This window comes from Hyperolius riggenbachi, chromosome 4 (assembly GCF_040937935.1).
Source record: "Hyperolius riggenbachi isolate aHypRig1 chromosome 4, aHypRig1.pri, whole genome shotgun sequence".
In the NCBI taxonomy this organism is placed as follows: Eukaryota; Metazoa; Chordata; class Amphibia; order Anura; family Hyperoliidae; genus Hyperolius; species Hyperolius riggenbachi.
The window spans coordinates 222,363,889-222,376,958 of record NC_090649.1 but is presented as its reverse complement, the minus strand read 5'-3'; the positions used below and the strand labels follow the sequence as shown (position 1 = coordinate 222,376,958).

At 42.4% G+C, this 13,070-nt stretch overlaps 1 protein-coding gene across 1 annotated transcript in view; it reads left to right on the top strand.

Annotated features, from left to right (window-relative positions):
- LOC137504757 (elongin-A-like) overlaps positions 1-13,070 on the top strand; it is a 111,566-nt gene that overhangs the window by 58,081 nt on the left and 40,415 nt on the right. The window contains exons 5-8 of the mRNA XM_068233342.1: positions 851-953; positions 6,442-6,609; positions 8,213-8,310; positions 11,306-11,495. Of these exons, the coding sequence (XP_068089443.1) occupies positions 851-953; positions 6,442-6,609; positions 8,213-8,310; positions 11,306-11,495 (559 nt within the window). The remainder of the gene's footprint in view (positions 1-850; positions 954-6,441; positions 6,610-8,212; positions 8,311-11,305; positions 11,496-13,070) is intronic.

The following is a 13,070-nucleotide window of genomic DNA, read 5'->3' as shown; positions in this document are numbered from 1 at the left end:
CAAAGACTTTTATCTTATGTGTGTACCCACCTTTAGCCCTGATTCCAGAAACTTTTCTCTTGCATTTTTTCCCATGGGATGTTTTCTCTCTTACAAACTACCTTCAAAAGCACCTAGGGAATGAAAGAAAAAACTCAAAGTAAGGGCTTGTTCACATTGCGTTTGGCTTGCGTGTCCTCCCGCATTGGGCTGTTTTTGAGGCGTGCTTTTTTTTTTCTTCGATTCCCGGCGCTTGGGTGGACGATTCGTTTTTGTGCTTAGCGGTTTTCTAAGTGTTTTTTCCAAGCGTTTTTGTAATTCACTCCCTGACGCAAGTCAGGAAGTGAACTCTTTGACCCGGAAAAGAATAAATACAATGTATTTATTCTTAAAAACGCAAATGCAATCGCTACAGAAAACTATTTTTTTTCGGAGCGTTTTTTGTTTCTCCTATACTTTCCATTGATGCGGAATCACCTCAAAAATGGTAACCGCACCACTTTGCTAGCCGCACAGCACACGACCAGTGCTGATATGAACCTTCTCATAGACGTTCATTATCCACACGGTCAGGGGGCATTTTTAAAAACCGCACACGGGCGAAAAAAAAACCTGCAGTGTGAACAATCCCTAAGGGAATTGCCAAACTTGGGATAACTTATTGAGGGCATGGACTTGTGTGCTGGGGACTGAAAAGTTTTTTTGTTTTTATTACTTTTTTTTTTTTTTTTTTTAAATAAGGTACAAAAACCTGTTCGATGAGAAACCCTGGGCGAGAAGTGTACTGAACCAGGTTACTTGTATTTTATAGCAGTAAAGCTGCTAAGAAAAGTATATTGAGATTTGAACTAAAAACTGGCTGTTATTTCAGGTTAAGAAGAGATGTTTTGAAGATTTAATTAATATCCCCCTGCCTAAAATATTACCCGATTACTCCATGTCCCTTTCTCCACCTCATTCTAGTGAAAGTAGAGGTAAGTCTTAAGGTCTGATGGAAACTGACAATGCTTATACAGTTTGAGTTTAAAGGTAACCCGGGTGAGATTTTTTGCCATATTTTTCCTTTTAAGCAATACCAATTGCCTGGCATTCGTTCTGATCCTGTGTTTCTAATACTTTTATCCATCAACCCTGAACAAGCATGCGGCAGATCAGCTACCCTAATGTACGTACACACATGCGACAACGATTGTTCGTTATGAACGATGAACGAACTTTTAATTGAAGAAAGAATGACCTAAGTAAAGTTAGTTGTAAAAGGTGTGTAACGATCACATCGTTAGAACGAATGTTACACCACGTAAAAGCACATATTGTGCCTGCGCATAAAAATGAAAAGTTCCATGGGAAAATAGTGAAATGCGCATGTCAAGCCTGGTGCGAACGATCATTTCCAACGATGTACTACTTTTGCAAACGATCGTCGTTGGGAAAAATCCGCCAAGCTAGATCGTTCGTTTTGAACGATCTAGCTCGTCCGTCGTTAGACCTCATGGTCGTTGGCTGCTTTTTTTCAAACGATCATTGTTTGAAATGATCGGGGAACGATCGTTTCAAACGACTATAGTAGCATGTGTGTACGCACCTTTAGATGACTCAGGTTTTACTGAATTAGCCATATGCTTGTTCCAGGGTTTTGACCCGGACTCTACTTACTGTTACCATATGTCATATTAAGATCAACAGAATTGCCAGGCAACTGTCATTGTTTACAAGAAAATAAATATGGCAGTCTCCATATCACTCACACCTCGGGGTTCCCTCTTAAAGTCCTAAGACTGGATAGAAAATTTAGAGGGTTACAATGTGGTTAGAAAGTATAGAGAAGACAGACATGGTGAAGAAAGAGATTTGTTAAAAGTTTTACAGCTGCCATGAATTAAGAAATCGGAGTCTGTGTAAAGTATATTCTTGGTAAAAAAAAAAAATAGTTGCCTCCACATATCGGGGATGCTCCAGAACTGCGACTACTGTAGCAGATTGGCAATACTTCAAGTAAAAATGAGATCATAGTTATGGGTGACTTCAACTAACCAGAGCAGACCTGAACTAGGAAAATGAAGCTACTCATTCTAGTAAACGATGCACATTTCCGATGCACCAGATAATCGATGAAATGTGCAGGTTCAAGAACATTTGGTGACTAGTGATCATAATATGATAATGTTTGATCTGGTGAACAGCTAAACTATGAATTTAAGAACAGCAAAGTTTTTAATCCCATGCACTATGTTCAGTGGATTATAGTAGTATACTACAAGGGAATGACGCTTAAGGGAAATGGCAAACTTTTAAAAATAGTCTCAGTAAATATAGTAATCTATAAATATCCCAAAAGATTGGAAACAAAACTTCTAGAATAAAAAAAAACAAAAAACCTCTGGGGATTCGGGGCATCGCAATACCCTTCCGGACCCCCCCCCCCCCCCCCCAGCAAATGCAACAACCATGAGGCACTCTGCAGCACTGCCTTCCCCTTCCCATGTGCCCAGGGTCTCGCCCCTCCTTGCAGAGTGTAAAATATTTACTTGCTCTCATTCTGTCTCCTCTTCCTCCTGGCAGTCATTGGCTTTGCTGCATGCCCGGCTCCCAATGCCTGTCATGTGATCAGGAGCCAGAGGGTTTATAGAGCGAGTGGCTACTGGGAGCAAGAGGAGATCTGATGTAAATAATTACACAGCTTTGCTTCACTCTGTAAGGCCCCCAGCAGTCATGGGTGCTATTGTTATGCACCTGCTATGTATTCATAGAAAAAGGAATAAAATTAAGCTGAAAAAGAAAACTTTTAAGGTTCTAAAACATTCATTAAATATTAGGATTGTAATTTAAAAAAACAAAACTGACAAAGATGGAAGCTGAAAATCAAATCGCTAGGCATATAGAAATTTTAGTATTACAAGTATATTACAAGTATATCAACTCAAAAGAAAAAAATAAATGCAAAGAAAGGTTCATTGTACATGGCACCTAAAAGATAAGGTAGGAAACTAAATGGTGGATGACCAAAGTAGAGCAGGCAGAGCTATTGAATGCTTGCATTTGCTTCTGTTTTTACAAAAGACCTCTTTGTTGCATATTATACATAAGGATGGTTCCTGGTCTTCTGATTTTATATATCAAGTGAAGGTACCTGTAACGATCGGTGAAGCACAGAGAGCATCTGATTACCGGTGATCTGCAGTATCACTGGGAATACAGATATATACCAGATTATATGTGATCTGCAGTATCACCGATAATCCGATATACTCGCTAACCTCTGTTCACCTGAGTAGAGTGTAGTGCTTGGTGTAACAGTAACACTTAGAGGACCAGGCCTCAGTGCAGCAAGGAGTACTGCACAGATTCCTTCCGCAGACCTGAGCTCTCCAAGACGGGAGGAGTCAGACTGACAGTAGGAAGGATTATCTGAAAGTGACCCTCAGGAGGAAGGGTTGCTAACAGAGCGAGGAACCGCCTCTAACGGTAAGGTCGGTTCTCGAGGTCGGACAAGCCAGGTCGTACACACACGGACAGATACAGTACAAGATCAGAAGACAAAGGCGGAGTCAAAGTACAGGCAGGGTTCGGCAATAGAGTATCAGAAGTATCGAGGTACAAGATCAGAGTTCAGGGGAATAGTCAAGGCAGGCAAAGGTCATAACAGATAATCACAATCAAACTAGTACTTTAGCTATCAACAGAATCTAGCTAAGTGTAGGATTACAGCTCCAGCTGGTCCCGGCACACTTGCGGATCTGACTACGGATCTGGGTGCTCCCACGTAAGTGATCGCAACGCCAGACAAGGAACAAGTGAACAGCCAGCAGTATATATACCCAAGGACCTTTCCAGGACCTCCCTAATTGCTGGACCAATGAAAGTTGTGGAAAATGTCAGCTGACCAGCCTGGTCAGCTGACTCACTTCTGACTGTTATATAAGCTCTGTCTCTGCGCGCGCGCGCGTGTCACTCTGAATCCTGGTGGACTATCAGTCCCAGCCATACTAAAACTGTCTTGCAATGTATCTTGAGAACCGCGTGCGGGGGCCGCCTCCAAAGCGGATTCCGCCGTTCTCAATGCGGATTCCGCCGTTCCCAATGCAGATTCCGCCGCTCTGCCTGAACGACTTACGGCGGTTTTTCCGCTTTGAGACGCGCTGCTGGACGTGGAAACAGCCGCCTCACCTCGAGAGACGGCGGCTTTTCCGCGTTTCCTCACAGTACCGGGCCCAGATGCCATCCATCCTTTGGTGTCAAGGGAGTTTAAGTTCAGTTATTAATAAACTATTTTATCTTATTTTTTGTGCCTCTGTTTCAAGTGGGACAGTTCCAATGGACTGGAGTACAGCTCACGTTTTCCCATTATTTAAAGTGTATCGGAGATCGTACACTGGCATTTATTTATACCTACCTGGGGCTTCCTCCAGCCCTATGAGCACCGTGGCTTCCTTCCCTGTCCTCTTCAGCCCCTTCCGATCTGGCGCTACAACTCCTGGTAATTTAGTCAGTCATCGACCAGTCGGGGGCTTCTCCTTGGCCCCTCTGTTATTCCGCTACGACTCCCAGTAATCCGGGCAGTTGCGGCTTTCTGCGCATGTGCGGCTCGGCCGCCCGCACGCGCTCACCAACCGCCGTGCTCCCATCCCCTGGAGCGCTCTGCCTGTGCAGTACTACTGCTCAGAACGCTTGAGGGTATGGGAGCGCAATGAGGGGTAAGCAGGCGGCCGAGCCGCACATGCTTAGAAGGCTGCAACTGCTCGGATTACTCTGAGTCATAGCGGCATAACGGAGGGGCCGAGGACGACGGCGAGAAAGGCCATGGTGCTCATGCTCATGGGGCTGGAGGAAGCCCAATGCTAGTATAAATAAGGGCTAGTGAATCATCTCTGGTTCACTTTAGGAAGGCAAAAAAAATATCATATCTTGAAAGTTTATAAACCTGTAAGCTTAACATCATCTGCGTGGAAAGTAAGGGTGCTATGCAAGACTACATAGCAGAAGGTAATCTAATTGCTCAGCATCAACATGGGTTTATTAAGGACAATTGTTTGGCTAACACAGCCTTTCTCAACCTTTTTACCCTGGAGGAACCCTGCAATTCAGGATCTCAAGGAACCCCTGAATTTTGCAGATGGCATGGCTTTTAAAAGCTGTTGTGGCCGTTTGTCCTATTACAGTGCTCTTCATTATAATGTCTCTTTATTATAGTGCTTTTTATTTATATGGTTATTATTATTCTGACCACCAATTTAGTGCCCCCATTATAGTGTGCTCTCTATCATACTTCCCCTAACACCCACGATGGGCAAAAATGGCAAGGAACCCCTGCAGAGTACTCAAGAAACCCTGGGGTTCCAGGAAACCCTGGTTGAGAAAGCCTGGGCTAACACATCCAGCTTTTATGTGGCGGTGAATGCAAACATGGATGTTGTGAAAGCTGTAGATGTGATATACTTACTTGGGCTGTGCAAAGACGTTCGATACTGTTCCCCACAACTACTTTGGAGAATACAGGGGCTGGGGAAAAGTCTGTGTACATTTTATTGGTAGTGATTTCATGTGCGACAATGCTGTGCAAAGCAATGCATATAGTGGGAATGTACCTTTATGGTCTCTGGCACACCTATTTGTGGCCATTATGAATGGGACCTCTGTATGAACTTTAAATGTATTACATTACGGAGAATCCAACAGGAGACAAGACAACAGCCTGGGATAAAGATCCAGAAACTTTGCATGACTCAACCTATCAGGTCTCATCTTTAATAGAAATCTCCCTTTTGAATTGGCTGATCCTTTTATTAACCGGTTTCCGAACCGCAGTGGTTGAAATCTACGCCTTGTTTGGGAGCTGCTATTCCTGCCAGGGTGTAGATTTCAGCTACTCGCACTGCATGGTCGCGTCGCTCTCTCTATTCGCGCCACTCCGCCGTTGCTGCAGCCCAATTGCTCTGCTGTCCTAATGACAGCAGAGCTCTGTGTGCTGGTCATCTATTGGCTCCTGACACCGTGATCCATGTGAGCCAATCACCGTGATCATAGCTCATTTTTAAAAAAAAAAGTAAGTCTCTGGTCCTTCAGGGACAAGAGACAACAAGTAGTTAATAAGTAATATTTTGGATATTGTGTATTATATAACCGGTTTATATCTGCTCTTGCATGTTTGTTTCATTAGTATTCCAGTTTGTGACACTCCACATATTTCTTGAATTTTTTTTTTTTTTCTTTTCACTGAGATTTTCCTTTCATTGGAGTGATGAAGAACCTTCACTCTTAGAGCCAGAAAATAACAAATGAAGCTGATCCATCCCTATTCCCTCCCCACTTTCTGTCTGTAAATTGAGGATCTCAGCTGTTATCACAGATGGGCATTTTCTGCAGAATGTAAAAGCTCTGAGCAGTATTACAAAATGCTTACAATGGCTTTCTAATCGTATAACGGCTTTAGTTGAATAACCTCTATTTTCTGTATTCATGCAGGATATATACCAGAGCCTTTGGTTGAAATGAACTCTGAATCGAGTGGTTTTACTGGAAAACGGCTCAATACAAAAATGACGGTTTACTCTGGTGCCAAGACTGTTTATCTTCAGAAACTGCTTTCACTGTATGAACAGTGTATACGTGTCCTTCAGAATAATATCGACTGTAAGTCTCTCAATAGGAATATTTTTGGTGGCCTGTTTTGTGTTGGGAAAGCGGAGCTTGGTCTTTGAAGTTAAACTAGGGATAGTGGAGTCTTATCTGTAGAAAATGGATGCTGCCAACCGTAACCCTAGAAAATTAATTTCCTGTTGACAAAGCCTGAGTCTTGAGCGTTGCGGCATGTTGTATTATACCTCCTGCATGATAATATGGGCACTATTTTTCTTAATTGATCACGTGATATTTGTTATCCATTAATGGCACCTCCCACTAACCTTTAACCAAAACAGGTCATCCACTTTTGTAACTAAAATGTTACTGTAGATGTCACAATTGTGCTATGTTACTGTACAAAAATGATCTTTCTAGTTCAGCCTGCTTCCTTGCAGCCACTGTTTCATAAACCTGGAATTTCTCTTGCTAAAATAAATTGAGGGCTAACAGGGACGGCAGAGGCGAGAGGCTCCAGCCTCAGGGCGCAGTGTAGGAGGGGGCGCAAAACTCACTCAGCTACTATTCCCCTATTGTGTATGAAGCAGAGAGCAATAAGAAAAGGGGATACATGGCAGTGACTGCAAGCCAGATAACTAGAGATTAAGGTGTTGGGGAACCTGGGGCGCCTCTTACTCTAATAGCAATCAGTGTGTGACTGGGGTGGGAGGGACGGTGGGGCGCACTTTGGTGTCTCAGCCTTGGGTGCTCAAGACGCCATACTATGCTTATTACATCATGCTAGGCACAAACCTCTTATTTTAATAAAAGTAAACTTCTGATTATAAGGGTGCTACACATGGAAAAGGGGGGAAGCACATGGAAATGCTGAATGTGGTGTAAGAGAGAGGACTGCCTGTACACGGATAAAGGAAGCTTCTGTACAAGACTCTTTCTAGTCATATTATAGACACCAAAAGGAATGTGTAAAATCTAGCGGCTCCTAAGCTCCTGTATACCTACTAGCTATTATCTCTGAAGTGATTGGACTACATTTTCAATGGAGTTGCCAGGGATACAAACTAGTAACTAGTGCTAGCAACTCGTTGAAGAAACTAGTCCCTATGGTTGCTGACACTGGTAGTTAGTACTAGTGACTCAGTGTGACTTGGCCCTGTAATCTGTTGTAACTCTTTTGTGTTTTTTTTTTTTTTAAATTTGTGAACCTTATGGGCCTATCTCCACTGCAAAGTGTCAAAACACCTGCGTTTTCCAGATGCGGTTTTAAACTGCACGTTTTCCCATGCATTTTTTTTTTTTTTTTTTTTTTTTTAATGCAATGCGCCTTCTCTAGGGTTTTTTTTGTGAAAAACACGCGCAAAAATGCATGCATCTAACTACACATACATTTCCCATTGAAATAACATCATATACGGCTCGTACAGGAAAGGCAAAGGTATCCGTAAAACTATTGCATGCTGTCAGTATTTTTCCCCACATGTGAAATTTGCATAAAATGGAAACTATCCCATATGCTTTCATATACCATGCGTTCTAATGCGAATTGGCATGTGCAGAAACATATGTAGTAGAAACAGGCCTTTAGAGAAAAAATTACCGACAATTGTGTGTGGTATGAAATCCTACGATTTAATAAACATCTCTCATGTTCTAGCAATCCAGGAAGTTGGAGGTGTACCATATGAAATCCTTCAGCCAGTTCTTGAACGCTGTTCTCCAGAACAGCTCAATCGTATTGAGGAATGTAATCCGGTATGTATACAGTGTGAAACCTTTACCTTTCTAGTAACCAGGGGCGTAGCAATAGGGGTTGCAGAGGTAGCGACCGCATCGGGGCCCTTGGGCCAGAGGGGCCCCCCAAGGGCTTTCCCTCAACTACAGTATTAGCTCTCTATTGGTCCTGTGCTCATAATAATCACTTCTATAGATCCTTTTAATAGTGGTAATCATTAACAAACTGTTCCCCGTCCTCTTCTTGCACCTCTGACACTGTCATTGCCATTGGCAGGTTTTGGTGCGCTGTATCAATTATTATGTATAGAGTGCATGGGGGGCCCCATTGTAAAACTTGCATCGGGGCCCACAGCTCCTTAGCTACGCCACTGCTAGTAACCCTTTTATACTAAAGCCTCCTGAACACATTACAGTGAACAGTTAACAAGTGTTGCACATAATATTGATAAACTTCACAATGCAAGATGAGAAGAAGCTAGGTGTTCTGATTGTCAGCAATCTGTAATGAAATACAGAACAGCTTTTCACTCTGGCAGGAACAGTGAAACTAATAAAAGTTCCTGAACAGGACATTGTTTCCTACTCTCACAGACAGCGGTGAGAAGAGGTGTCTTCTCTCTACACAGAATAGCAGGTTTTATTTGATGGAAATCTAATAATGATATCAATATACAAATCTAATAGTGTTTTTTTTTTTTTTGGGGGGGGGGGGGGGGGCGCTGATTTGGGTCTTTAAATGATAGTGGTCCTTACTCCGCCCACTGGAAGCTGCTCCATCAAGTGTTATACTTTGATCCCTTCTATCTCCTCAGGTATTCCCCAGCTAGGTGTCTGTACAGTACACGATCCCTGCAGTGTCAACCCCAGGATTCAGTTCAATACTGACCACCGGTGACACTGTAGTGTCAGTGTACTCAACTTAACTGCAATGTCTGTAATGTAAATAAAAATCCAACAGCAGTATTTATAATTGCATGCAGATTTATTGTATTACATTTTAACATGGTGGGCCTGATTTTTTTTTTTCCAAGGTTTTTTTTAAAGGCTTGAGGTCAAATATTGGCTTGGATTCAATGAAACCCTGCCTATAAGCAAATATTTCCAACCTTGGCTTGGGTCATATTCTTACCTGGAAACTCTCTGGGTCTCTGTCCGACCTTTTTGCCTGCTAATCTCCAGGTCACATGGAACATGCAGTCCCCTTTGGAGAGATGCGCATTGAAATATGCCTGTAGTGCAGCATGTCCTAATCTGCTTAAGTCTCTTATGCATGCTGAATGCTGACTTCTCACATAATTTCATGAAATCTTCTAAGCTCAATGTGAAAGTTGGCATTTGGAAACTTGGAGGTAAAACCAGGAGAGCTAACTGTGTGCTACCCTACTGGAACCCTGCAATGGGTTGATCTGCGCATGTCCAATAAGATCTTGGTTACTGTGACCAGCCATTTGGGAGCATGATCCTCAAAGGTGCTCGGAGTAACGGCGCATTCCAGGCCAGTCGGCGCTATGGACAGGGGCTATAGTGGCAAGACGAAGGGGATGCCAGGCACGATAGAGCCTGGAAGTGTCTGAAGACCTTATACAGTATAAAACCTGTTATCCCCTCAAGTACATCTTCATGAAAAAAGGAGGTGAAGGGGTGAGTGAAAGAGAATAGTGATTAACCACATTTTTACAGAGAATGCATTGAATTGAAGACAGGATCCCCTGCAGGGTCCCCAAAAAGCTGTGGGGTTGCTGGAATGGTTGGACAGATTTTGGAGGTTGCCAGGAAGCCATATCTGGTCATGTGTTAATTAGTCAGAGGCGGTTGGCTGTATACCAGACCCTTACTAATTTGTTCTCCTTGATTTTCCTGATGAAGCAGGATTGTGCCTGCAAAATGTGTTGCAATTTGCTATAAAATGCAATGTGTTTTTTTATTTTTTTGTATGAAATAACAGAATTGCGTCTGATTGGTCTACTGGGGAGATAAGTCCACCACTACCTCCTCTTTTAAACTTTTTTTAAAACTGTTTTATCCTATTTTGGCACCTCTGTTTAAGCTTCTACACTATGGCCTCTATTCATAAAGCATTCCCGCATGCGGTAAAGCTCAAAACAGCTGACTTTACCGACCACTTAGCAAGATGTCAATTCATAAAAGCTGTTTATGCATGAAAAGCTGACATTCCTGAGCAGTGCGGGAAATTACCACCTTATGCGGTGATTATCTCAACACATGTCACTAAATGTCAATTCATAAACATTAGAGCAGGCGGTATTGGGACGGAGAATACTGTCTGTTTAGAAAAGGTGATGAGCGGATAACAGCAAAGCTAATGGGGACAGATCTCCCAGGCAGCAGAAGAGAGGGTGGAACAAAAAAGGCATCCTGGAATACCACACTGTTTTTTAACTCCTTGGGTACCTGTTTTCAGATATATTTCAGATCAAAAAGCCTGCATGTGTAACAATTCTTGAAGTTCTTCTAAGCTGTGGCAATTAAATAGATTGTTTAGAAAGACTAATAGACAGATTCAGCGCAGATTCAGGGCAAAAAGGAAGTTAAAGATGCCTCTTTTATTGTAACTCTCTCTGCACGGAGAAAATGCATCAACTCAGGCAGCACTGCCAGTTTAGTTTGGGAATTCCCCGACCTTTCATCGCAAGTGTAAACATTTTTATGAATTGGCACACAGAAGTCTAAAATGCCAAATGCGGTATTTTCCCTCCAAGATTTTTTTTTTTTTTTTACCACAAAGCCTTTTATAAATAGAACCCTATGTGTTCATATCAGGCTCTAGTGAGGGTTGCTGATAGGCTAAGGAATTGGGGCAGTGTATACATATTTGCTCTGAGCACAGTTTTGTGGGTGTGATCACTCATGTTCTCCCGTTATATCATGCCTGGGAGAACCTTAGGAAATCAAGCCTTGGCTATAAGAAAATCTATAAAAAAATATTTTGATTATGGCTGTCTTGACCTTTGTTTTCCCATACTAATTTTTACATAAAAAATTGTTTTTCTAGTACTTGCAGGTCTTTATGACAGAGTCCAACCACCTATGGAAGAAACACTGTGAAAGAGAATTTAAGGGTCACCAACTCCTGGAATACGAGTCTTGGCGGGAGATGTATTTAAGATTATTCGGTGAGAGAGAGGAAAAGTTAAAAATGATAACGCAGAACATCAGTTCTACTCATTCCGGAAAACCTAAAGGTTGGTGTTCATCCCTTGTTTAGTCTGTATAGGAACAATGAAAGTTCATTACATGAAAAGCTGCATCATTTAAATTGCAGAGTAACCCACTCACAAATCAACCATCCCCATACATAATGTACTTTAGCTGCACTAGGATCTAGGAATGAAAGTAGACAAAAGCGCCCGTGGGAAGTAAATGGTTGAAGCTATTACATTGTTTCCATTTTTAAAGTGAACCCGAGGTGCGAGTTATATGTAGCCTGCCATATATATTTCCTTTTAAGCAAGCCCAGTTACCTGGCTGGCGTGTATCAAAAAAGGGCGCCTGGAAAAAAGGGCGCGGGGTATAGCCGAAATTTTAAGTTTTAATGCAAAACCATATTTTTCTTTAAGGGGTTGTAAACGAAAATTTAGTGCTAAAAAGGTTAAATAAACGGAAATTAAATGGCAAAATACCGTCTATAACAACAAACGAATTCTGAAAAGAAACGTCAAATATCGTCTAAGAAAAACGATATTTACACTTGTATTAAGCATAGCAATTCAATGGTAGGTTTTACAGATATTTTACTGTAATTACCTATACCAAACTGTAGGCTCACACAGATCTCTCCCTATCCCCATTCCTAACACCTAGACCCCTCTTTGTTTAAATATATAAAATTTAATAAATTCTATATATTACATATATTGTGCTGTAACTATACCTAACCTTACTCTCACACAGAGCCCTCCCTGTACCTATCCCTAACCCCTAGACCCCCCTTGGTGGTGCCTAACCCTAAGACCCCCCCTGGTGGTGCCTAACCCTAAGACCCCCCCCTGGTGGTGCCTAACCCTAAGACCCCCCTGGTGGTGCCTAACCCTAAGACCCCCCCTGGGGGTGCCTAACCCTAAGACCCCCCCTGGGGGTGCCTAACCCTAAGACCCCCCCCTGGTGGTGCCTAACCCTAAGACCCCCCTGGTGGTGCCTAACCCTAAGACCCCCCTGGTGGTGCCTAACCCTAAGACCCCCCTGGTGGTGCCTAACCCTAAGACCCCCCCCCCCCCCCCGGTTGGTGCCTAACCCTAACCACCCCCTGATTGCGTATATTATACTGCAACTATACCTAACCCTCCCTGTACCTATCCCTAACCCCTAGACCCCCTGGTAATGCCTAAACCTAACCATCCCCACCGCTCAAACACCCTAAACACATATAAACAATAATATAATTAATCCTTAAAATACTTCTCTACAAATAACATGAATAAAATAATTTATATATTTGTAATAGAATAAATAGCTTTAAAATAGCCTTAAAATCACGTATACATTAATATTATAGATGGAGAAAAGTATATATAAATATATACAATACAAGTAGGGTTGCAACGGTATGAAATTCCACGGTATGATAACCGTCAAAAAAAATACCACGGTATGACGGTATTACGGTATACGGTATTAAACAATTATTTGGACCTGGGCCCCACCCCCTTACATTAAATAATGTGCCCCCACCCACCAGTAATAGGTGGCTGCAGCATTGTTAGCCAGGGATAGGTGTAGCCACTGGTAGGTGCCACAGCATAGTTAGCCAGGTATAGGTG